At 56.2% G+C, this 23,894-nt stretch overlaps 4 protein-coding genes across 7 annotated transcripts; 1 reads left to right on the forward strand and 3 right to left on the reverse strand.

Moving 5' to 3' along the window:
• Window positions 1-4,926: 4,926 nt before the first annotated feature.
• Window positions 4,927-9,789, reverse strand: RNASEH2A (ribonuclease H2 subunit A). Its single transcript, XM_036110851.2, has 8 exons — window positions 9,657-9,789; window positions 9,394-9,465; window positions 9,141-9,267; window positions 8,952-9,039; window positions 6,769-6,906; window positions 6,576-6,663; window positions 5,264-5,387; window positions 4,927-5,147 (listed from the first exon to the last, which is right to left on the reverse strand). Exons 1-8 carry the CDS (start codon window positions 9,781-9,783, stop codon window positions 5,012-5,014), a joined length of 900 nt encoding a protein of 299 aa, XP_035966744.1. The 5' UTR covers window positions 9,784-9,789; the 3' UTR covers window positions 4,927-5,011.
• Window positions 9,394-12,504, reverse strand: THSD8 (thrombospondin type 1 domain containing 8). 4 transcript variants are annotated; one of them, XM_078055037.1, is made up of 3 exons: window positions 12,195-12,504; window positions 10,855-11,060; window positions 9,394-9,465 (listed from the first exon to the last, which is right to left on the reverse strand). In XM_078055037.1, the coding sequence occupies exons 1-2, from the start codon at window positions 12,343-12,345 to the stop codon at window positions 10,861-10,863; spliced, it is 351 nt and encodes a 116-aa protein (XP_077911163.1). In that variant the 5' UTR covers window positions 12,346-12,504; the 3' UTR covers window positions 9,394-9,465; window positions 10,855-10,860. The 4 variants fall into 4 exon arrangements, with proteins under 4 accessions (XP_077911163.1, XP_077911159.1, XP_077911149.1 ...); XM_078055033.1 differs by lacking the exon at window positions 9,394-9,465 and adding an exon at window positions 9,869-10,008; XM_078055023.1 differs by lacking the exon at window positions 9,394-9,465 and adding an exon at window positions 9,943-10,081.
• Window positions 12,505-12,529: 25 nt separating this feature from the next.
• Window positions 12,530-16,079, forward strand: PRDX2 (peroxiredoxin 2). The gene is made up of 6 exons (XM_036110846.2): window positions 12,530-12,685; window positions 13,155-13,266; window positions 13,353-13,506; window positions 14,122-14,244; window positions 14,411-14,541; window positions 15,751-16,079. The coding sequence occupies exons 2-6, from the start codon at window positions 13,164-13,166 to the stop codon at window positions 15,834-15,836; spliced, it is 597 nt and encodes a 198-aa protein (XP_035966739.1). The 5' UTR covers window positions 12,530-12,685; window positions 13,155-13,163; the 3' UTR covers window positions 15,837-16,079.
• A 2,138-nt stretch (window positions 16,080-18,217) lies between these two features.
• On the reverse strand, window positions 18,218-20,060 carry JUNB (JunB proto-oncogene, AP-1 transcription factor subunit). Its single transcript, XM_036110845.2, has one exon. It carries the CDS (start codon window positions 19,759-19,761, stop codon window positions 18,718-18,720), a length of 1,044 nt encoding a protein of 347 aa, XP_035966738.1. The 5' UTR covers window positions 19,762-20,060; the 3' UTR covers window positions 18,218-18,717.
• Between the last annotated feature and the right edge of the window lie 3,834 nt (window positions 20,061-23,894).

Genomic DNA, 23,894 nt, shown 5'->3' on the forward strand with positions numbered 1-23,894 from the left:
GCAAGAGTTTCCAAGACAGTCTGGTTGAAGTGGTCTCTTCTCTGACTCCCTAGCCTTGGAAATCAGTGTCGTCTCCACTCTCTGTTCGCTGATGTTGTATCACCAGACCTAGCTCATATTCAAGGGGAAGCATCTAGACTCCATCTCCTCATGGGAGGGAGGTCACATAAAATACTTAGAAACAGCCGGGCACATAATTAACAATAAGTGTAGACGTCATCCATTATCATTGTTGCGGTTATATACTGTATTATTGTGACAAGGATAAGCTGGCATTCAAGGAAGAAAGTAGATAAGCCTTTGAAGGATCTCCAGGCAGATGACCAAGCGATAGGCAAGGGCATTTCAAGTAGAAGGCCTGGGTATTTCAGGGTCTGGGAATTCCCAGTTGCTCAGTGAGCCTGGAACACAGCATGGGAGATGGGGTCAGATCACAGAAGGCCTTGAACACCAGGCAAAGGGCCTTGGCCCTGATGATAAGGGGTGTGAAAGCCATGGAAGGTTTACACAGAGAAAGATCCATCAGACTGACACTTTTTTTTTTAAAGATTTTATTTATTTATTTATTTGAGAGAGAGAGAGAGCAGGAGTAGGGGGGAAGGGACAGAGGCAGAGGGAGAAGCAGATTCCCCGCTGAGCAGGAAGCCCGATGCAGGGCTCAATCCCAGGACCCTGGGATCATGACCTGAGCCGAAGGCAGACGCTTAACCGACTGAGCCACCTGGGCGCCCCCAGACTGACACTCTTGACTGCCTGGATAAGGAACACCAGTGAGGACCTCGGGACAGGAAGCAGAAGGTGGGCAGAGATGGGTGAAAGAGAACCAGAGGAATAACCCCCATGGTGGTCCTAAGGAGAGCAGGATTGTGTGCAACCTTCCAGAAACGGGTTGTGGTTAACTTCATTTTATTTTTTTTAATTTTTAAAGAAGAATTGATTGATTGATTGATTGACTGTGAGAGTAGGGAGGAGCAGAATCCCAAGCAGCCTCCACGCTCAGGGTGGAGCCCAACATAGGGCTCGATTTCACGATCCTGAGATCATGACCTGAGTCGAAATCAAGAGTCAGACACTTAACCTACTGAGCCACCCAGGTGCCCCCAGACTCCACATTTCTAACAGATGAGCTTGATGCTGCTGATCTGGGGATCCCTAGTTGAATATCCAGGGATTCAAAGACATTTGTTAGAAGTAACATTTGCGGGCGCATGGGTGGCTCAGTCCGTTAAGTGTCTGCCTTCAGTTCAGGTCATGATCCCAGGGTCCTGGGATCAGCCCCGCATCAGGCTTCCTGCTCAGCGGGGAGCCTGCTTCTCCCTCTTTCTCTGCTGCTCCCCCTGCTTGTGCTCTCTAGCTGTCAAAATAAATAAAAAATCTTAAAAAAAAAAAAAAAAAGAAGGGGTGCCTGGGTGGCTCAGTCGTTAAGCGTCTGCCTTCGGCTCAGGTCATGATCCCAGTGTCCTGGGATCGAGCCCCGCATCGGGCTCCCTGCTCGGCAGGAAGCCTGCTTCTCCCTCTCCCACTCCCCCTGCTTGTGTTCCTTTTCTCGCTGTGTCTCTCTCTGTCAAATAAATAAAATCTTTAAAAAAAAAAAAAAGAAGAAGAAGTAACATTTGCAAATTACATCTTTAGGGTGCCCACTGGCTTCTGGTTATGGCCAGCTATGAAAAAGGGGGATAGTTTATCTTGTCCAGGAAAATTCCATCAGCAGTCAGAAGAGCCTATAAATTAAAGATAAACTGTAATTCTAATAATTCTGAGGAAAAAAATGTAAATCCAAACTCGAGAGCATAAATTTACAAATTTACAGCACAGAAAAGGACAGGGCAGAATTTTTTTTTTTTTTTGACAGGGCAGAATTATTAATGGAATCTGGATGGGTAAACATTTTGCAACTACAATGATAACCAGAGGCTGTGGCTTGAATAGAAGGTGCCCCTAGGGTGGGGAAATGGGGAGGCCACAGTTCCTCCCCAAGGTCCGCCTTCACTATCCCTGCCCTCAGGCCTTCGCAAAGCAGGTCTTCTCATCTCCAGGTATCTGCGCTTACTGTTCCCACTGCCTGGAGCCCTCCTCACCCTCCTGTTCCACGGCTCACCCTTCCCCACCCTTCCCGATCTCCGCCATTCAGCTCCTCAGGCTCTGTGAGCCCCAGGGCAGAGCTGCCATCCCCCTCATGCACTCCTGAGCTCCCCTGGACCTCAGTGGGTACTCAGAGACCTTTTGTAGCTGGCTCAGCGCTGGCTTCCTGGTGCCCAGCATGGGACCTATATGGAGTGGAGAGGTATTCGGTTATCCCACTCCCCAAATTCATGCTGCAGTCCTAACCCCAGTACCTCAGAATGTGACTATGTTTGGATAGGGTCTTTAAAGAGGTAATTAAAGTAAACTAACGTCATATGGGTGGGCCATAATCCAATGACTGGAGTCCTTAAAAGAAAAGATTAGGGGCAGCTGGGTGGCTTAGTCGGTTAAGCATCTGCCTTCAGCTCAGGTCATGATCCCAGGGTCCTAGGATTGAGTCCCGCATTGGGCTCCTTGCTCAGCAGGGAGTCTGCTTCTCCCTCTCCCTCTGGCCCTCCCTGCAGCTCGTGCTCTCTCTCTGTCTGTCAAATAAATAAATAAATAAATTTTTTAAAAAAATTTAAAAAAAAAAGGAAAGAAATCAACCCTGCCAAAACCTTCATCTTGAACTTCTAGCCTCCAGAACCGTGAGAAAATAAATTTGTTTAAGCCACCCAGTCTGTGGCACTTTGTTATGCAGCCCTAACCAACTAATACATGCTCCATAAATAATATTTGCACAATACCCTGGGCTTCTGCCAACGGAACATTTACTAACAAGTGAAAAGCCATCCCCTTTCTTCCTTCTATGAAATTGCCACTGCTTGAGTCAAGGAGGGGTCAAGGGTGAGGGAAAGAAGTGGGGGGGTGGGTACTGGGTCTCTCCCACCCCCAGGTACCAGTTCTTAACTTTTTACCCGATATTCCCTTCCCCCTGACAGGGATTGCTTTGGGCATAGATATGTCCTACTTTCAGCCAGGAAGTGACAGGGCAGCTGCTTGGGGATGAGGCCTTTGGAGGTTGAGATGTGATGTCTGGAACTGTGGCAGCCATAGTGGGACCATGAGAGGCAAAAAAACATCAAAAATGGCAAAAGAGAAGATGAATTTAAAAAATAGTGTCCTTGAGGGGTGCCTGGGTGGCTCAGTTGGTTAAGCATCTGACTTTTTTTTTTTTTTTTTTAAAGATTCTATTCATTTATTTGACAGAGAGACAGCGAGAGAGGGAACACAAGCAGGGAGAATGGGAGAGGGAGAAGCAGGCCTCCCGCCGAGCAGGGAGCCCTACGTGGGGCTCGATCCCAGGACCCTGAGATCATGACCCAAGCCAAAGGCAGTTGCTTAACCAACTGAGCCGCCCAGGCGCCCCAAGCATCCCACTCTTGCTTTTGGCTCAGGTCATGATCTTGGGGTCATGGGATCAAGCCCCGAGTCAGGCACTGTGCTCAGTGCAGAGTCTGCTTGAGATTTTCTCTCCTTCTCCCTCTGCCCCTCCCCTCCTCCCATGCTCGCTCTCTCTAAAATAAAAAAATAATAATCTTTTTTTAAAAAAATGGTGTCCCTGATGTTGAGCCACCTGACTTCCAACCTTCTCAGAGTGAGATAAACCTATGTTGCTACTGGCAAGGCTGTGCGGGAAGGAAGTGCTTACTTACATTGCTGGTAGGAGTGCCGTGGAGTACAAGTCTTCACAGAGAGGAATTCGGGAATCTCTCTCCAAATTACAAACCACATAGATCCTCTAACCCAGCAAGCCCACCTCCGGGAACTTTCCTACAGACAAAACTGCATGAGAAATGATGGCCCACTCCAGTCATTCTCCAATGTAACGGCAAGCTGGGCGACAACTCAGTGTCTCTTAAGAAGCGTTAAATAAACCACAGGACAGTCACGCCGAGGACTCTGTAGCTAGAAAGGGAACGAGGAAGGTCTTTAGGCACCCATTTGGAATTACCTCCAAGATGCAGTGAAGAGTAATGAATGTGCACTATCTAGGCTAGAGTTTGTTTCCATTCCTAAAACAAAAACAAACTTCAGGAAAGTATCCGCACATATATTTTGTAACATGCCAGGCTATCTCCAGAAGGATGTAAAAGTTACCTGCTGTAGCCTGAATATCTGTGTTTCCCCGAGGTTCATGTTGATATCCTAATTCCCACAGATAACGGTATTAAGAGGTGATTAGGTCAAGAAAGGGATTAGTGCTCTTATAAAACGGACCTAGAGAAGGTTCCCTGCCCCTTCCACCATGTGAGCACACAGTGAGAAGTTGGCAGTCTACAGCCTGGAAAAGGGTCCTCACCATAACTTGACCATGCAGGCAACTGTGATCTTGGACTTCCGGCCCCCAGAACTGTAATAAATGTCTGTTGTTTATAAACCACCCGGGCTGTGTTATTTTGTCATAGCAGCCTGAAGAGACAGACACCTTGGTAAGCCCACTAGTGATCTGGGAGCACAGTGGGAGGGAGGCTTCTCAATGTCCTCCCTCCTAATTCTGCATCCTACAAATATATTATGCATTTAAAAAATTAAATAAGGGCACCTGGGTGGCACAGTCAATTAAAGGTCCGACTCTTGGTTTCAGCTCAGGTTGTGATTTCAGTGTCGGGCTTCAGGCTCAGCATGGAAGTCTGCCTGAGATTCTGTATCTCCCTCTGCCTCTCCCTGCCCTCGCTCCATGCACACATGCACTCTCTCTAAAATAAATAAATAAATCTTTAAAAAGTGAAATCAAATAAAAATATAAAATAAAATAAAATCAGCCAGGGCCCATCCTGTTTCGGTTCGGAAAGTCTGTAGCTGGGTCCAGCTGCAGAGCACCCTCCCAACCTGCTTCCACCGCAAAGTACAACCAAATGCTTAGCTTTCAGTAAACAACTTTTAATCACAAAAGGGGGGCGGGGGGGGGGTGAGGGATGCACATAAAGGGAGAACAGGCTGGCTCCTAGAAGGTGGTGGCTGACTCCAGGCCTCGCTCCTGGAAGTACCGGTGCGGGAGGTGGGGGTGGGTTCGGGGGCCTTTGCTGAAGTAGGACATGATCCTCCCAGATCCCTCCTGATCCCCTGTCGGCGAGTCCTCCCTGTGGGAGAGGTGGTGATACTGGCCACTTCGGGGTGTTGGGGGGGAGGTATTCCCAGGGAGGGCTGAACCCTGGCCTCCTTCCCTCTCTCCTCACAGCACCTCCAGGACACCCACCACAGAACGCCTTCTGCCTCCTTCTCCAGGATGCTCTGGGCCGTGCGCCAGCTGAACCGGACAAACTGGGGGAAGCCGAACACAGGCTCCACGTGCTTCCTCAACCACGCTTTTGTCTTGGGATCTGAGGGATGGGAAGGGTGGGGTGGGCAGTGGTGATGGTCCCTGAGCCCTGACACAATGTCCGAGTTCCTCAGCCTGGCACCTGAGGTCCCACTACCTCATCTCCAGCCGCCAGAGTACCGGAGGCCCCTCCCACTGTTTGAGGCCCATTCCTGCCTCAGAACCTTTGCCCAGGCAGCTCCCTGCTCCAACTGCCAACAGGTGCTCAAGGTAGTTTAGGGGAGACTGCCTCTGAAACATCCTTTCACCCCCTCAAGGACAACGGTCATTAAATGAGCATCTGTGGACCATGGTGTTACTGCCCAAAATCCCCCCCAAAACTAGAAGCCCAGTGGGGACAGGGAGGTCCCTGTTGACCTTGCTCATGGCTATATCCCCAGGCCCTCAGTAAGCACTAAATGCGACCCAAACTGTCTTTGGCCTGGACCTGGTTTCCTTACTTTGGCCTCACCTAAGTTCCAATCACAGACTTGCTGTGTCTCCCCACCCAACTGCCCATCCCTCCCTGGGCCTCAGAAGGACCAGAGGGTTCCTTGAACCCAGCCACTGACTCTTGAAATCTACTCATGGGGACGCCTGGGTGGCTCAGTTGGTTAAGCATCTGCCTTCGGCTCAGGTCATGATCCCAGGGTCCTGAGATCGAGCCCCGCATCAGGCTCTCTGCTCCGCAGGAAGCCTGCTTCTCCCTCTCCCTCTCCCCCTGCTTGTGTTCCCTCTCTCGCTGTGTCTCTCTCTGTCAAATAAATAAATAAAATCTTTAAAAAAAAAAAAGAAAAGAAAAGAAATCTACTCATGGCGGGGGGTGGGCACATGATCACCTACCACACAGACAAGGAGAGTGAGCCTCATAACTGGGAAGAAAACAATAGATTTAAGCTGGGGCTACTGGACATCAGCTGGCACCCCTCGCCCCTGCCCCTTAACAAACAGATGCCCACCAAGGGTGTCAGGCCCTCACTGGGGCTCCAGAGACAGGAGAGAGGGAGAGGGAAGGGAGGAGAGAGCCTGCCCGCTGGAATCCAGCTCTGCCACAGGCTGGCCATAGCAAGTGGCTCCCCGTCTGAGCCTCAGGCTCTTCCACTGTGGAGCGGGATGAGTGCAACGCAGAAAACCGTAGAAGCGCGCTCAGGCCTCCCTTGTCAGTGTTACTGCCAATACCACTGTCTCAGGGCGGCTCCAATCTGCTCACCATTGGGGTAACCAGAGCCATAATCAGCATCCAGGTCCTGCAGTTTTTCCACAAAGTGCCAGTTCTTTACAGCCTGGTCACGGGCCACCTGTGGGCAAGATACAAACTTGGGATCTCCCTCCCTGGAAGCAGGCACGCCTGCCTCCTGCCCAGAGGGACGCTAGGAGCTGGCCACAGCCAGCAGGAGCCCAACCTTGGCACAGATACTCGCAGCGCTGACCACAGGGTAGAGGGCATCTGCCTTGGCCTTGACTGTCACCTCAATGCCGGGAAACCGCTCCTGCAGCCGCTCCTGGTAAGTCTCTGGTGGCCCCACAGTGTCCACAAATACCTGCATGGTGACAGAAATGTATTCATTCAGCAGACATCTGGAGAAACAACTGTGTAAGTGATCCAGCCCCCCAGCATTTACACACGCTATTCCTGTGCCTGGAATATTCTTCTCTCAGCTCATCCCTAGGGTGCAGCTTTCTCGGGCATTTCTGTCCAAAGTCCTCTCCAGGGGCACCTGGCTGGCTCAAGTGGCAGAGCGTGCGACTCCTGATCTTGAGGTCATGGACTTGAGCCCCACACTGGGTGTAGAGATTACTAAAAAAAAAAAAAAAAAAAAAAGTCCCCTCCAAAAGAGGCTGTCCCTGATCAAGTTGAATCCATTCTACACACACTGAGCACCTAAGCATACCATGGCTACACCAGATGCCAGGAATATGGCAGTAAACACACCAGACAAAAATCTCTGTCTTCCTGGAGTGGATACCCTGGTGAGGGCCACAGACAAAAAGCAGGATAAATAATAAAGGACAGGGAAAAGTCGGGACGGATTATTATTTTATTTCTTCTCTACTTGTTTTTTTAAGTAAGCTCTATGCCCCACGCGGGGCTTGAACTCACGACCCTGAGATCAAGAGTCCCATGCTCTACTGACTGAGGCAGCAAGGTGCCCCGGGAGGGGTTATCATTTTAAACAGTGGTGGGAGAGATTCGGAGAGGTCACTCTGAGGTGGTGACATCTGAATAAAGGCCTGAAAGAGATGAGGGAATGAGTCATGGGGAGATCTCAGAAAGAGGATTCTTGACAGAAGGAAGAGCCAGTGCAAAGGCCCTGAGGTGGGACCATGCCGAGTATGCTATACAGCAGCAGGGAGGCCTCATGGCTGGAGTAGAGAGAGGAGATCCATGATCTCCACTGCTGTTATCCTCAGAAATCACCTTTGTCATCTGCTTACCAGCTGACCATCTGTGTCCCCTGACTTGGCCATGAACCCCAGAGGGCAGAGCTCTTGTCTGTCTGCTCCAGTACTGCACCTTCAATGCTACGTTCCAGTCCAGGACCTCAGCCATCTCCCCAGCAAGGTCGGCCTTGTTCGTTCCCTATCTCAAGTGTATTTATCCTTGCTATTCTCTCACAACAGCCTGTTCTTTGCTGCAGAGTACTGGATGCAATGCCAACTTATATTTCCCTCTGGTAATTTAATCTCACTCTCTCTCTTCCACTTGACACTGAACTTCCCAGGTTTAATTTTTACTGAAATCAAAAAGTTAAATGTTGAGATCTATGACTCAGATGACTATCTGGGGGCGCCTGGGTGGCTCAGTCGTTAAGTGTCTGCCTTCGGCTCAGATCATGATCCCAGGGTCCTGGGATCGAGCCCCGCATCAGGCTCCCTGCTTAGCAGGAAGCCTGCTTCTCCCTCTCCCACTCCCCCTGCTTGTGTTCCCTCTCTCGTTGTCTCTCTCTGTCAAATAAATAAATAAAATCTTTAAAAAAAAAAAAAAGAAGAAGAAGATGACTATCTGCTGCATGAGGAGCAGACTGTAAAGAACAGGCCTCCTGGGCGCCTGGGTGGCTCAGTTGGTTAGGCGACTGCCTTCAGCTCAGGTCATGGTCCTGGAGTCCTGGGATCGAGTCCCACATCAGGCTCCCGGCTCGGCGGGGAGCCTGCTTCTCCCTCTGACCCTCTCCCCTCTCATGCTGTTTCTCTCTCTCTCTCTCTCGAATAAATAAATAAAATAAAATCTTTAAAAAAAAAAAAAAAAACAGGCCTCCAAGTGGGGGGAGGATGGGGCAGGAATCCAGGAGAGGAGGGTACCCTGGGCTAGCACAGAGGCTTTGGGCAGGTGGACAGATGCGGATTTGTTCTGGACTCTGAGCCTTTAGAATACAGAGATAAATTAAATGAGAGTGGAGCTGGGGGCTCCTCCTTGGTCCAGGGTGGGGCACACATTTAGGGTAGAAAAAGTAGTAAAATGTCAAAGGCAGCAACATATACTCCTGAGGTAACCCAGGCATGTCTGACCTTGAATCACCCACTGCACTTGTATACCTCCATTTTACCCTGAGGTGATCAAACATGCGCAACCCAACAGTCAGCTCACCTGGGCAACTTTCACACCCTGATCCAAGGCATATTGCACCAGCCCAGTGGCTGTATCATGGGATAGGGAATTCAGGTTGTACTTGACCCTGCAGTGGGAGACAACCCAGTCAACCCCGATCCAGATACGGATCCCTTCCAGCCCATGCTGGCTGCCCCTCCACCCTGGCCCCTCCGGGAGGCCCCTCACCGCCCAAGCATGCTGGTAGAGATGAGGTTTGGAGACAGCACGTCCAATGCCCAGCCCACAAAGTCCCCGTCCTCCTCCATTTTCACAAAGAGCCTGTCCCGCTCGCTCTCCGATAGGGTCTTTGAGTCTGGGAGGAGGGTTGGGAAAGAAGGGGAGCGACTAGTTCTCCCAGCTCCTGTTCTCCCCCTCCAGTTTGCACCCGCCCCTGCACACGCCCAGGAACCCCCTCACGAGACTCACAACTCCAGCTCACCTGCCACTTTCAGGGCCTCCAGATGTGCCAGGCGTGAGAGGGGGCAATAACAGATGGCGTAGACCATGGGGCCTGGAGAAGCGGGGGTCCAACCAGTGAGCCAGTGAAAACCGCTATCCCTATTCCATAATCACCGCTTTCTTCGGTGTCATCGCCACTATGACCCCCCCCTCCCCGGGTAGGGTACAATCCCAGCTCCCGTTCCAGTGCAACCTGCGTTCCCCTTATCACGCCCCTCCCCCAGCCCAGTCCCGGAGGCGCACCCAGCACCGGGCCCCGGCCCGCTTCATCGACGCCCAGGACGCAGGGCTCCTTGCGGCACACCGCGGGCACAGGCGAGTTCAGGCGACAGCGGCCCGTACTGTCTCTGTCCAGCTCGCCAAGATCCATGCCGCCTCTGCAGCCGCCACCCGCAGCAAGAACGAGGTCTGCAGGCTCAGGTCCAGGCGCGCGTTTTCCGCGGGCCCCGAAACGGCTCTCACTCCCGACCAATCGGTGCCCAGGACACTCCCCCGACGCTCCTGCCGCCGTTGACGTTTGCGCAGGCGCCACCGAAGCTCCTGCCGTATGGCTTCCTGGGAATTGTAGTTCCCAAGGCCGACAGCCGAGCTCTTCCTTGGGGGCACGGGGTGGGCGGAGTCGCTTTCCAAGCTCCGCCCCGGAGTCCCTGACGCCCCGCCCGTCAGGGCTGGTAAGAGGATAGGGAAATAAACGGGAAACTGACGCAGGCCTTGGAGAACTTGGCCCAGTCGGGAACTTGAAGGTCAAATACCACTATATTGCCAGAATACTGCCAGTGTCCACATCACTGGATCCCTGTCCATCTGGATGCTGGCTATTTGTACTCCGTGTCCCTGCCACTCCACACAATCTAAGCCCTCTGGACTAGGTACTCCTACTTCCACTGAGCTCAGGCCTTCAGATTTGGGGTCCAACTCTCTCTCTCTCCCTCTCGGTACCTCACCGGGGCCCTCGCCCCTCCCCCCCGCTTCCTAACCTCTAACTGGGGCTAAGCCTCCCCCACCCACCTCCTCCCAACTGTGATCCCAGATCTCAACAGACTTCTGCTAAGAGCCTGCGCCCACCAGGCGGGGCCATTCCCCCCAGTTCAGGGTTCATGTCCCTCAATTCTCGAGTCTCAGCGGGGCTCACGTCCTCAGCCTGTAGGTGTCTGACCCGCATCAGGCTCATACCCCTTCTTCAAGGTCACAGTTCCTCCATCTCTGATTCCCCCTCCCTGCCCCTCACCATCTTTCTTCCTTTCTCCCCGGATGTCAAAGGGGGCTCACGGCTCCTGACTCAGCTCTCCCCTCTCCACCATCTTCTAGCCTCAGCCCTAAAGGCCCTCCTCGCACCCGCCCCCACCCGCGGCCCTTCCCCTCTCCCCGCCCACCCTGGGGACTCTCAACACCGGACTTGACAGCCCGCCCTAGGCCCGCCTCCTCTGCGTTTGTCTCTCACCCGGGTTCAGGGCCTCCAGTCGCAATCGGTTGGTTTGCAGGATGAACAATCCTGTTGCCTGCAGGGCCGCACCTGCACCAGATTCTCGCGGTCCATGAACACCGGGCCCGGCGCTGTGCCCAGGACCTCGCGGCTGCGCTCCTGCTTGCCCAGGTCGCAGAAACAGCGCCACTTTCCCCACGGGCCAAGGATCGAGTCCTCCACGTCTAGGGATGGAGGGCCAGGTAGGGGGGACCCTACCCCCTGTGCCCTCCTCTAGGAAGGGAGGAGGATAAAGACACTAACAACAACATCTCCTGTTTGCTGGGCTCTGCCTCTGTGCCAGGCACCCCCCCCATAGATTATCTCATGTAATTTCCCCATCATTCCAAGGTGGGGAAACTGAGACCTATAGAAAGCAAGCCACCCTTTGAGCTCATACATCTGGTGTGTGACCCAGAGGAACTGCAAACTGACACTTCCCACCAGTGCTAGCCTGTCCAGTTGGAAGTGTGATACAACACGCTGGGTGCCCACGATCTGAAGCTGACTCCTGTCTTCAGGGGTGTGATGATGGGCCTGTTCAGTAGGCATAGTGTCACCTAACTAGCAGGGCTGCAGGTGGTAAATTAAGTGACATAACTGGCGTAATAGAACGAAGGTACTGAAAGCCTCTGGCGATGTGCTGGCATGTAGTACAAAAGCAATTATTATGGCCACTTTTCAAGCAGCTACAACCTTCTGAGTGCTTATCAGGGGCTCTTTACAATGCTTTTTTATGGACTCCTCCCTATGCCCCTAGGAAACAGGTCTTACCCCAACTCTGCAGCTCACAAAGTCCTAACACTTCATGCCTTACCAAGCCTCAGCCAGACAACACTGGATTCTTTTTTTTCCTCCGTCCAGCCCTTTGGCTTTGGCACTTGCTGTTCCCATTCCCTGGCACATTCTTCTCCCTAAATCTTTGCATTTGGGGCTTTTGCTGGATTCCTGCTGCATTGGTTACCCATCCTCTTCAGCCCGGCCTTCTCTGACTTCAGACGTTTGTTTACCCGTCCCCTCCTTTCTCTATCTCCACCCTTCCTAGCACACATCCATGAGTTTATGGATGTGTCTGCTTGGGGGTTTATTGCCGACCCATGTCCACTCTTCCCCTGGGAGAGGCTTAAAGTCGGTCTCTATTTCAATTTACAGATAAGAAAACTGAGCCTCAGAGAAAAGTAACCAGCCCAAGGGGGCCACGCCAGGGCGCAGATGGGGAGAGGTCTGAAGTCCCTGGAGGAGGGCGTGTTTGCAGCCAGCTGTTGAAGTGGGGCAATGGGGCACCTTTCCGCACCATCACACCCGCGGCGTGCGGTTACCTTTCTCCTGATGCTGCAGCCGCAGTTCCTCCCAGGTGTCGCCTCCGCTCTTCTCGCCAAAGTAATGGTAGTCGCGGGAGACCTGGGCAGGGGTCCCCAGCAGCAGGAGAATCAGAGGCAGCAGCAGTAAGTCCGCCGGGCTCCCGGCCATGCCGGACTCCAACCGACCCGGGCGCGCTCCGAGGAGGAGCTCCTCGCGGGGTATGTGGTGCCCGCACTACCCCCACCAGCGGAGGCGGTGGTCGGGGCCCGCGACTCCGCGACTCCTCCCGCCGCTTGCAGGCGCGTGGACCGGGCCTGCTTCGCTCCCCACACCCCCCCCCCTGCGGTTGCAGTGGACCCGACCGCTCACTCGTCCGCCCACCCCCCCGCCGCCCTACGCGTCATGGTTCGTGCCGCGCATAAAAGGCACCCAGGCCCAGGGCGCGCTTGGTGCTGAGAACGCGAGTTCGCGCGTGTGCTGGTCTGTGCGTGCCGCCTTGCCCACGCAGGTATGGACACCTGGAGGGCACCGGGCTCTGGGGAGCCCCCTTGGAGCAGCTCCGGCCGGGTCCAGACCTCAGCGCTGCAGCCTTTGTTTTCCGCCCGCCGTAGTGGCCGCCTTTGTCCTTGCAGGGGGAAACCGAGGCCTTGGCCTTGCATGCAGTACAGGCCGCATCGCCGAGCTCCCCGCCCCCTGCTCGCGGGCTCTCCTCCTGGAGCGGTGGGCTTGCGCCAGGGCCCTCAGGCCGACACGCTAATGGGGGGTCCCCGGCGGCTGCAGCCGGGCCGCTTTTGCTGGTCAGGGGGACGGGTCTCCTGCAGTCTCAAGGCCGCGCAGACCGGGTACCCGGGAGGGTGTGGGGTAGTGCTGCGCCCTCTGCCTCTCTTCCTCGGTCACCGGGCCCAGCACGCAGCGTGACCTTGGGAAGGCAGGACAAAGGGTCTTCCCGGGCGCACTGACCGGGCCGGGGGTCTCAGCTTTCAGTCATGGCCTCTGGCAAGGCGCACATCGGAAAGCCCGCCCCGCCGTTCCAGGCCACCGCCGTGGTGGACGGCGCCTTCAAGGAGGTGAAGCTTTGCGACTACAAAGGTGAGGGCGGCCGAGAGTGGGCCCAGGTGGGGGTGGGGCCCAGACATCAGAGGCCTAACTCCTTCTATGCCCGCTCCCTCCCGCAGGGAAATACTTGGTCCTCTTTTTCTACCCGCTGGACTTCACCTTTGTCTGCCCCACGGAGATCATCGCTTTCAGCGAGCGTGCCGAGGACTTCCGCAAGCTGGGCTGTGAGGTGCTGGGGGTCTCTGTCGACTCTCAGTTCACCCACCTGGCTTGGTATGAGCGGGGACTAGCAGGGAGGGAGGATGCAGCCAAGCCCACGTCCTCCATAGGATCCGAGCTATGTGTTCTTGCGGCTGTTGCTCAACATCTGGGCCTCCCTTTCCCCATCTTGAAAATAATAAAATTAAGGACGCCCAAGTCCTTAATGATGATGGCAGTAATTAGCATTTGAAAACTAGTTGCTGGGCCCAGAGAGTTGGAGATGCCTTCTCTCACTTAGGGCAACATAACCTCCCTTCCAATAACTATTTCAAGAAGGTGGAAACTCCAGTTCTAGACAATGAAGGGCTGGGCCCCAACACACAGAGCTGGAGAGAGGAGGATGGGGACTCTGAGGCAGGCTTTCTGCCCCAAGATGTGGGAGGTCACCGGCATATGTGAACACCCTTTGCTGGACCTGGAGCCTCGGCTTAGTCTTCCCAGCTGCGGGAAAGAGCCCCTATACGCTCTTCAGGGTGGGGTGGGTGGGGATCCTAGAACCTTGCTCTAAAGCCCCTTATCTCTCAGCTGCAGCACCCCCTCTTCAGCCTTTATCACACCCAGGCCCCCAGGGTGAGGACCCTGCTGTATCAGCATCTTGGGTCCCAGACTTGTCTCTTCCACTCCTAGGATCAACACTCCCAGGAAGGAAGGAGGCCTGGGTCCCCTGAACATCCCCTTGCTGGCCGATGTAACCAGAAGTTTGTCCGAAGATTATGGTGTGCTGAAGAAAGATGAGGGCATTGCCTACAGGTACTGTGGGGCCCTCAGGGAGCCCCCAATCCTCAGGATAAGGGGACAATGCTTGGGCACTGTCTTCCCTGCCCCCAGCCCTGTGGCCGGTAGGGAGTTGATACTCCCTCCCCGGCTCTGGCAATGGGAACTCCCAGCTCCTCACCATGAACCCTGATATCTTCAGGGGCCTCTTTATCATCGATGGCAAGGGTGTCCTTCGCCAGATCACTGTCAATGATTTGCCTGTGGGGCGCTCTGTGGACGAAGTTCTGCGGCTGGTCCAGGCCTTCCAGTACACGGATGAGCATGGGGAAGGTGAGCAGCCACACACGTTCACCTGGGTTCAGCTGTGGGTACATACTCAGCCCTCATGCAGACATTGACTGCCTGCTCTATCACTTGTGTGGGATGGATGGGAGGGCCCCAAAGAAGATTCAGTTCAGGGCCTCATCCGCAGGACTTTTCTAGTCTGGTGGGGGAGATACCCCAATATGAGGGTGGGGAGCTGGGAGATAACAGATCTATAGAAGATATTTGAGAAGGCATGTACCAAGTCAAGCTTGAATAATATTAGTTGGATCAGAGTACCTTCTCCTGTGGAGGACACAGCCTGATCACAGACCCTCGATGTCCGGTGGGTCTATGGCTGACGGAGAAGCAGGATTAAAGGGGTCAAAAAGAGGGGCACTAGGATGGCTCAGTCGGTTAAGCATCTGACTCTTGGTTTCAGCTCGGGTCATGATCTCAGGGTTGTGAGGTTGGGCTCTGTGCTCAGCAAGGAGTCTGCTGGAGATTCTCCCCCTCTGCCGCTTCCCCCACTCCCCCCACCCCCCGGGGGCAGGAAGAAAGTAATCTTTTTAAAAGGGGGGTGGGTGCCTGGGTGGCTCAGTCAGTTAAGCATCGGACTCTTGGTTTTGGCTCAGGTTATGGTCTCTGGGTCCTGGGATCCAGCCCCTTGTCAGGCTCCACACTCAGTGGGGAGCCTACTGGAGGATTTTCTGTTCCTCTCCCTCTGCCCCCCCCCCACTTCCACACTCTTGTGCTCATGCTCTCTCCAAATAAATAAATAAATATATTTTTAAAAGATTTTATTTATTTATTTGACCGAGAGAGACACAGTGAGAGAGGGAACACAAGCAGGGGGAGTGGGAGAGGGAGAAGCAGGCTTCCCGCGGAGCAGGGAGTCCAATGCGGGGCTCAATCCCAGGACCCCGGGATGATGACCTGAGCCGAAGGCAGACACTTAACGACTGAGCCACCCAGGCGCCCCTCAAATAAATAAATAAATCTTTTAAAAACGCTGTGGGGGTGGTCAAAAAGAAATAAAAATGTCAGCCAGAACATCCTGTAGCTGGGCTTGAAGGGCTTTTCCCAACGTGCTATATGGCCTTGGGGCTGTACCACTTGGCTCTGGGCTTTTTTTTCTGCCACTCCGGCTCTTTGCCTCTGTTCATCCCCTCGTAACTGCCCTACCTTGAAGATGTAGCCCTAGCCTCAAATGTGCATCCCTGTGTCTTCCCACAGTCTGTCCTGCTGGCTGGAAGCCAGGCGGTGACACAATCAAGCCTAACGTGGACGACAGCAAGGAATACTTCTCCAAACACAACTAGACTGCAGATAGGTGGGAAGCTTGGGCTGTTGGCCTCCACCTCCACCTCTACCTGGATACCCCATGGTGACCCAGGAAAGGCCAGACTTGCCCCTTTAAACTCCGTAGTCTGTGAACCTGGAGGGCTTGGCCAAGGCCTTCTCATTCTCCCAGCTGGGAGCTGGTAAATGGTGAGCCCCTCCCTGGACCCATCTAGCTGGGCACAGGCCTAGAGGTGACCAATAAAGTATTAGGACAGACATGAGTCTGCATCGGTGTGGTCTCTCCTGGTGTCCTTGCCACCTCTGCCCTTTCTCCCTGGGAAACTGACGCTGTAGTTACTTATCTTCACCACAAGGTGGGAGCCTTACCTCATGCTCACTGCTTCCTCTCCTTGGCCAGAGGGTGCTTTCCGTCGCGGGGGGGGGGGGGGGGGGGGGTTGGGGGAGGGTGGGAGGTAGGGTAGGCTGTTGGCCCCTTGCTGGGAGCAAGCCCCAGGATGCTCTATGTCCTAAAACCTGGCCACCCAGGACAGCACCCACACTTTGCCATCAGCCAGGCTGTGTTCAAATGCCATTCAAGAGCTGTGATTTTCCCTGTGATTGTCTCTTCAACAGTCAAATGAGAATAAAGACAACTAACTCACATCACCACGCACATTAAATGCAATACAGTATGTGAAGCTTGGGCCCAGTTAATGGTTATTAGGATTGGTCCCTGGGGCTGGAAGAAGAGGGTGGGGACCCAGTCCTAGGAGCAGAACCAAGAGCTTGAGCTACATGCACAGTCCCTGCTGCAAGCTCTGACCCACTCTAGGTTGGAAGGGCTGCCCACCTGCCCCTGGGGTGGAAGGGTGAGGGTCAGGCTGGGAGGCAGATGTTAGGAGCCAGAGTGTTCCCAGGAGTACAGTTTGATGCTGTGCATGTTCAGGCAAGTGGTTTTGCCACTCTGAGCCCCCATTTCCTTCCACAGGACTGACATGTTCATTTAATCCATAGGCCCATTATTAATATTGCTATCCAGCCTAATAACCCTCCAAAACACTCATGTGGGCCTTGGAATTTTATCTACACTCCTTCCCCAAGGCCCTCCGTGGTCTTCCCTGACCTCATCTACCCACTCTTGGTTCACTCGAATCCAGGCACACACTGGTATCTTGCTATTCTTTAACAAGCCGATCTTGTTCTGGCCACAGGAACTTTGCATGTACTGTTCCCTCTTGCCCAGAACGTTGTTTTCTCAGAGCCTGTCTTTAAATCTGAAAAGTCGCATCATTAAAGGTCCACGTTTCCAATCCATTCTCCAAAGCAGCTCACCTCCCCTGCCCCATCACTACCACTTGGACCTGTTTTTTTCTTTTGCTAGCACTTACCACCATCTCCAAATCATGTTTGTTTGTTTATTGTCTGTCTGCCATGGTCCAGGCAGTGTCTCCTGGGCTAGGTTGTTCAGCATTTCATAAATGAATTAATGAATTTGTTCTGCCCACCCCACCCGTGCGGTTTCTCAGCGTGTGTTTTTCTCTGCTGTTCTGGGGGCTTCCAGCTCCGAAGCCAGCTAGACCCCTCCCGGGAGCACCAGCCGCCCTCCCACCAGCCCCAGTTGCGGAGGCGGGCGTCCCGCGAGAGGGCGGTGACGGCGCCCGGCGGCCCAAGCAGCCGCCCCGGCAGGACCAGACCTGGCAGTCGCCCTGCTCCCAACCTGGCACCCGGGAGGGGAAATTGGCAGGCGGGAGCCGCCCTTCCTGGCGGGGGTGGGGGGCACGGCGGCGGCGACGAAGGCTGCAGCAAGCCCCCGCCCGGGTCAGGTCAGACGGAGCGCGCGTGGGCGCGGCGGGGCCCGGACGCCAACCCGAGGGGGCAGGCTTTGGGTTGGCTCCGGGACCCAGGAGCATGGCCCTCCCACCGCGGATGCTCTGGACCCAGGCCTGGGGCTTTCCGGGCCCGGGCAGCCGCCTGCCTGGGAAAATCCCGGCCCCCTTCCCGGCGCCGCAGCCCTGCCCGGCAGAGCGGGGGAGGGGATTCCCGGAATCTGCCCGGAGACCGCCGTCGCGTCACTGGACAGAATCGGCCCATGTAGGGGCAGCGCTTCCGCTGCGTCAGCGGGGAAAGCCCCAGCGCGCGCTGCTGGGCGGGGCTGCGCCCGCGCACTGCGCGTCTCGCTCCAGGCATCCTGCCCCCTGGTGATGGGCGGCTGGACAGCGTCCCCGCCCTGGACCTTCCAACCCCAGAGATCAGGGGACAAGAGAAGGGTTGGACGCCCGGACTGAGGCTGCAAGATACTTAGGTAGAGCTGGCGAGGAGGACACAAACACTGGAGCGAGTCACAAACAGGAGTGGGTTGGGGGCAGCCCACTATTCTCCTCCCTCCTCCCGCCCGGCTTGGAAAAAAAGACAACAGAAATTAATAAAGAACCATTTTTTTTTACTTAAATAGATTCAATAAAAAGTCGGAACAACAAACACACACATACACAACACATCTTAAAATAAACTCTTTAGAGACGAAGTGCGTGTTTCTTATCCACAGTACTGTGCAGAGGGGGGAGGGCAGGGGGCGGGGGTCCCTTCCCCAGTGTCCCCGCGGGCTTGAGTACCAGGCGGCGGGGCCAGCTCCGCCGCGATCGCCCCCTCCTCCCCTCCCTGTTAAATACACAAATATATTATATTCAATATGAATCGAGTCTGTTTCCAGCAGAAAAAAAAAAAAAAAAAAACATACAAAAAAACGTGGAAGGGGGGCTTGTAAACGTCGAGGTGGAAGGACCGGGCGCAGAGCGGGCGGGCAGGAGTCCAGTGTGGTTTGCGGTGCCCCGGGGGCCGGTGCCCACCGCCTGCCCCCTCGCCCCTTGGGAGGCGTGCGCCCAGTCGTCCAGACTGGGGGAATGTCCGTACGGGGGGCGCTCAGAAGGCGTGTCCCTTGACCCCGAGCAGCAGCTGGCAGCCGTTGCTGACGTGGGTCATGACCTTCTGTTTGAGCTGGGCCACCTGCTCCCGGAGGAGCCCAGCAGTGCTCGACAGCCCCGCGTTCTCGGCCTTGAGTGTCTTCACCTTGTCCTCCAGGCGCGCGATGCGCTCCAGCTTCCGCTTCCGGCACTTGGTGGCCGCCAGCCGGTTCCGCAGCCGCTTGCGCTCCACTTTGATGCGCTCCTGGTCTTCCATATTGATGGGGGACACCGGTGGCGTGGCGTCGCGGCTGCGCGCCTCAGGCACCGTCTGCGGTTCCTCCTTGAAGGCGGAGGCTCCTCGGCCCAGGCCCAGTTGTGCCGGGTGGCCGCCAGCGAAGGGTGGCGCGTGTGGGAGGTAGCTGATGGTGGCCGTCGGGTACGAGCTCCCAGTCCCGACGGCGGCCCCGGCGCCTCCAGAGGGCGCAGAGGCTGGGGAATAGCTGCTGAGGTTGGTGTAGACTGGAGGAGGCTCCGGGCCGGCGTAGACGCCCCCGGGCCCAGCCGGGGGCCCCGAGCTGGCGCCCAGGGACACGTTGGGGGGCGTCACGTGGTTCATCTTGTGCAGGTCGTCCAGGGCTTTGACAAAGCCGTCGGCGAAGCCCTCCTGCTCCTCGGTGACACCGCCCCCGGCGCCCCCCGCGCCTCCGCCGCTGCCTCCCCCGCGGGGGTAAAAGTACTGTCCCGGGGGCGTGGGTGTCGTCGTGATCACTCCGTTGCTGTTGGGGACGATCAGGCGCTCCAGCTCCGATGAGGCAAGCTTGAGCGACGCGCCTGTGTCCGAACCCTGGCCGGAAAAGTAGCTGCTGCCACCGCTGCCCTCTGGTCCTGGGCCCCGCGCCCCGGGTGCTTTGAGACTTCGGTAGGGGTCGGCCAGGTTGAGCGCCAGGCTGGGTTTCAGGAGTTTGTAGTCGTGTAGAGAAAGGCCGCCCGGAGCCCGGCCGTATCCCGCTGCTGCGTATGAGTCGTCGTGGTAGAAGGGCTGTTCCATTTTAGTGCACATCCGGGCGGCCCAGGCGGTCTGGGGGGTCCCTGCGGGGCCGCCCCGGGCCTCGCTGCGGCGAGCGGCGCTCTGTCCGCGACGGTGGCTGGACCGGGTATCTGGACGCGCGTTCCCAGGAGCTGGCACCGGCAGGAAGAGGCCAGCCGGCGGCTGTGCGCGGAAGCTCCGTGCGGCTTCTCGAGCCCTTCTGCCTCTGTCTGGCGCGCTCGCTTTCCTGGTGTCGCTTCCCCCTGCTCCCCGCTCCCCGCTGACTCCGATGCTGGCCTGGCCGCGCTCAAGGTCCCGGCAGCTCAGCCTGAGCCACACGCCTTTATACGGCTATTGTCAGCTACGGAAGTGCGCTCCGATTGGCCGTCGCGCGAGCCGGGCCCCCGCGCCCCCCTCCTCCAGCGTGGGGAAGGGGAGGAGGCGGCTCGCGTCACTGTCAGGAAGCGCGTGTCCTTGTAAACAGCGGCCACGGGCTGGGTGGCTCGGCGCGGCTGCAGGGGGAGGGGCTCAGGGGACCCCAGGGTGCGCGAAGAAGGGGGTGCTGGTCCGAGACACACGGGGAGGGACTCCAGGGAAGGCGATGATTCCCCTGGATAGGAGGAACTGATACAAAGCAAGTGTCTGTATGTGTGTGTGGGGGTGGGGGGGTCTCCAGGGTGTACACGAAAAGGCCTGAGGGACTTGGAGTATCCGAGAGGGGTTGGAGGGCTGATTATTCACCGGGAGACCCCACAGAGGTGAGACAGGAGGGTTAACCGGGTTTAATGAGGGAGGGGTAAGGAAATACCTGATTCAATAATTGTGTGGGGGTCCTGAGTACAGAGGGGTTAAAGGATTGAATTTTTACTGGAGGGACTGAACCCAGGAAGAGTGAGGAGGGGGAAAAATCAAAAGGGTAAAGGGAGGGGGATGGAGGATCCATTACGCAAGATATGAGTAGGGGTCCTGAAGTCCATGGGAGAGACTGAGGGCCTCCATAAGGGGAAGGAATTGGGGGAATCTAGATATGTAGAAAGTGAGCTTACCGGCGTATACTGAGTCAGGGAAAATATGGAGGGGGAAAAGATGAGGACACTGTTAGAGGTTGGGAGTCACTGGGGTCATCTGCAAGGCCCTGATGAAGGAGTTAAAAGTGTCGGGACACACCTTCAGAGCTTAGATGATAATGACACAGGGTCTCCAGTTGAGACTTGAGAGGAGGGCTTTTTGAGGATCCTGGGGATTTGGACTACTGGATCTTCCATGATTGGCACCCCCTCTTGTGGGTGACTTCTAGGCGCCTGTATTCTTTGCTCCCATCTCAAAGCCCTCCTCCAGTGACCCGGGGCTTGACCTACACCGCGTCCACTCCTGGTGCGTGAACCTACCCCGACGGCCGGGGTGCGGTCGCCCAACCCCACTCCTTCCTTAGAAACAGGCTGGGAAAAGAGCGCCGCGGCAGGAAGTGTGGCAACAGCCCCCGGGGAAGGAGCCCGGCCCTGCCTCCGTCACTCGGATCCTACCGGACCCTGCGCCCCGCCCTGGGTCCGGTCGGGTTCTGCGCCTCAGAAGAGGAACGTGGACGTGAGACCCTGGCTAAGGCCAGGGTGCGCAGAACACGCCCAGCCGCGTAGGCCTCCAGTCACTCTACCCCCTCTCCCAGCAATGGTTCAGCCCGCGGCACCCGCAGGCGATCGCGGAGGCTGGCAGTCCGGGGACGATTCCATTAGCCCGACGGAGGGGGACGCACCGGGGAGCGGGCCTGGTCGCCATGGCAACAGGCCGGAGTCCGCGGGCTGAACTGGGGGCGGGGCGGCCCCGGGAGGCTCTCTCCCGCGCCCATATAAGGACACAGGAAGGGGTGGGGCCAGCGCCGTCCCGGGGCCCTGAGCCAGGGCCCGGGAGCCCGAGTATCTGCCAGGTCCCAGGGCGCGCCCGGGCCCCCGGACGGCTAGTCCCGACCAGCCCCGCCGCCGCCCCCGAGGCCCCCACGGCCGCCTCGCTGGGCCCCACCCAGCTACTCTGGGGCTGCGTCCTGCCGGGCCCGGCCCGGCCCAGCCTGGCAGGTCCCCGCCTGCCCGCGGGCCTCGGTCGGACTTCGCCCCCGGCCCGACAGGGCGCGGAGGGGCGGGCCAATGCCTCGAGGTGCCCCCGGCGCCTGGGCGGGCTGGCACGACTGCCTCCTTCCTCGGGTGGGGTACCCTTCCTTTACAGCAGGAGGTCTGGGCCTCTCCTCCCCACATCCCTAGGGGCTGGGGTGCCCCTTCTCTCACACCAGTAGGCGCGTTTAGTCTAGGGGTCCGTCAACCATCCAGAATACCTAAAAAGGGGGGATCCCTTCCCTCTCCGGGATGTCTCCTTCATCCAGTCACAGGAGACCAGAAAATCCAGGGGAGAGAATCTGAGAGAACTCAGTGCCCCTTCCCCAGCACTACATGGAGGTTTAGATGGTGAGGCTCCTAGTTAGATTTAAAGTGGGACTTCCAAGCAGAATGTGAGCCACTAGAACAACAGGTGAAAGATCAGTCTCTCTCTCTCTCTCTCTCTCTTTCTCTGAGAGAGAGAGGCCTCTATCTTCTGGGAGGATGGAAATTTCTTTAGGGTAGAGAGAGGCTGAGAGACAGGGGCTAGCCTGACTTTGTAGGGCAGAGAGAGAGCACAGTTAAGTGTGAGGGAGAGAAGGAAAATGAAAGACGCAAAAAAGAAACTGAGCTTGTGGGGGCAGGGGGAAGTCCAGTAGAGCAGTGAAGTTAGGGAGGAAGGTCCCATGAGAAGCTGGGGGTATCCCCATTTCTGGAGGGTCCTTGTGACCCCTGGGTGCTCCCTCCCCTCCTCCTCTTGCTTGAACTGCTCCCCTAACCCCACCCCAGGCTCAAGGGAGATTCCAGCGGCTGGCCGCTGAGTCTGGCGGGCTTGCTGCCAGGCCTGTGTCTCCCGCCCATGCTAATAACTGCAGCTGACATCTGGCTGGGCCCTGCGGGGGCGCAGTGGGCAGCGTTGGGGGGCTGGGCAGGTCTGGCCTGAGGGCAGCATCTTGGGAAGCCAACCTGCAGGTCCCGCAGGCCAGGAGGCCACAGTGATTCAGCCCTGGCCAGTGCTGAGGTTGGCCATGCCAGGGGAGTCCTGGACGGAGGTGAGGCTGGCCCAGAGAGGGTCGAGATGGAGGACAAAGATGGAGCAAGGAAAAGTGGATGTGTGGGGGCGGGGGTCAGGGCAGGGAGAGAGATGCCCAGAGAGACAAACCGGGGGCAGGGTTAGCGTCATGCAGACTAACAGTGAGACTCAGAGACACTTAAGATAGGCAGACAGACTGAGAAATAATAATTATTATTTTAATAGCTAACACTTATATGGCTCTTACCATGGGCCAGGCACTCTTCTAAGCGGTTTACATAGAGTAACTCATTGCCTGCCTCCCAACAACCCAGCGAAATGCATGCTCTTTGTATCCCCATTTAACAGACAAGAAAACTGAGACACACAAAGGTAAGGAACTTGCTTGATATCCCATAGCTACAAGTACTGGAGTCAGAATATAACCTGGACTGTCTGGTTCCAGAGTATTAGCCACTGTCTTGTGGATTTTCGTAACCAGAGAGGCATTTATGCTATACCAAGTGTATGGCAAGCTCTGCAGGCCCTTTCCTGAAGGGTCTCTTTCTAATCTGCGAAGTAGAGCTGGGCACAGGGCAGAGGGGTGGGGGTGGGGGTGAGAGCAGGCTAGCATGTTGAAGTGGGGTCGGGTTGCTCCATGTACTCTGCATGGGTGTTTGAGCAGGGGGTGGGGATTGGGCCAGCAAAGGAGGGCGGGGGCCCAGCCGAGCTGGTACAGCCGGTTCCAGGCCCCTGCCAGTCTCACCCTTGTGGCCTGGGCACCACCCCCTCACACCGCCCTGCTGGCGCCAAGGCCGGCTGGGCTGTGAGGAGGGTGTAAGGAATAGCCCCCTCCCCCACCCAGCCTGGGTGCCCAAACTGGCAGCTGGGTACTGCCCAGCCCCTGGGCTTCAGATCAGCATCTGGCTGAGAAGTCTGTGCCCAGACTTCTCCAACACCCAGGGGCCTGGGGCCTGAGGAGTGGAATAAGGAGGAAGTTCACCCACCCCCACCCACAGGTTTCTCTGGGGCTTTTGGCCTTGAGGGACTTCTCCTTCTTATAAATAGCCTGG

Source organism: Halichoerus grypus, chromosome 1 (assembly GCF_964656455.1).
Source record: "Halichoerus grypus chromosome 1, mHalGry1.hap1.1, whole genome shotgun sequence".
In the NCBI taxonomy this organism is placed as follows: Eukaryota; Metazoa; Chordata; class Mammalia; order Carnivora; family Phocidae; genus Halichoerus; species Halichoerus grypus.

What these genes read in the sequence shown, in the direction of transcription:
- JUNB (XM_036110845.2), bottom strand. Translation starts at nt 19,761, where the DNA reads ATGTGCACTAAAATGGAACAGCCCTTCTACCACGACGACTCATACGCA.
- THSD8 (XM_078055037.1), bottom strand. Translation starts at nt 12,345, where the DNA reads ATGGCCGGGAGCCCGGCGGACTTACTGCTGCTGCCTCTGATTCTCCTG. An exon ending in GCTGCAGCATCAGGAGAAAG is followed by an intron (nt 11,061 to 12,194) that starts GTAACCGCACGC and finishes CTCCATCCCTAG; the next exon opens with ACGTGGAGGACTCGATCCTT.
- PRDX2 (XM_036110846.2), top strand. Translation starts at nt 13,164, where the DNA reads ATGGCCTCTGGCAAGGCGCACATCGGAAAGCCCGCCCCGCCGTTCCAG. An exon ending in GAAGCTTTGCGACTACAAAG is followed by an intron (nt 13,267 to 13,352) that starts GTGAGGGCGGCC and finishes TCCCTCCCGCAG; the next exon opens with GGAAATACTTGGTCCTCTTT. An exon ending in GATGAGGGCATTGCCTACAG is followed by an intron (nt 14,245 to 14,410) that starts GTACTGTGGGGC and finishes TGATATCTTCAG; the next exon opens with GGGCCTCTTTATCATCGATG.
- RNASEH2A (XM_036110851.2), bottom strand. Translation starts at nt 9,783, where the DNA reads ATGGATCTTGGCGAGCTGGACAGAGACAGTACGGGCCGCTGTCGCCTG. An exon ending in GGGCCGGGGCCCGGTGCTGG is followed by an intron (nt 9,466 to 9,656) that starts GTGCGCCTCCGG and finishes CCGCTTCTCCAG; the next exon opens with GCCCCATGGTCTACGCCATC. An exon ending in GGAGGCCCTGAAAGTGGCAG is followed by an intron (nt 9,268 to 9,393) that starts GTGAGCTGGAGT and finishes CCCTCCTCCCAG; the next exon opens with ACTCAAAGACCCTATCGGAG.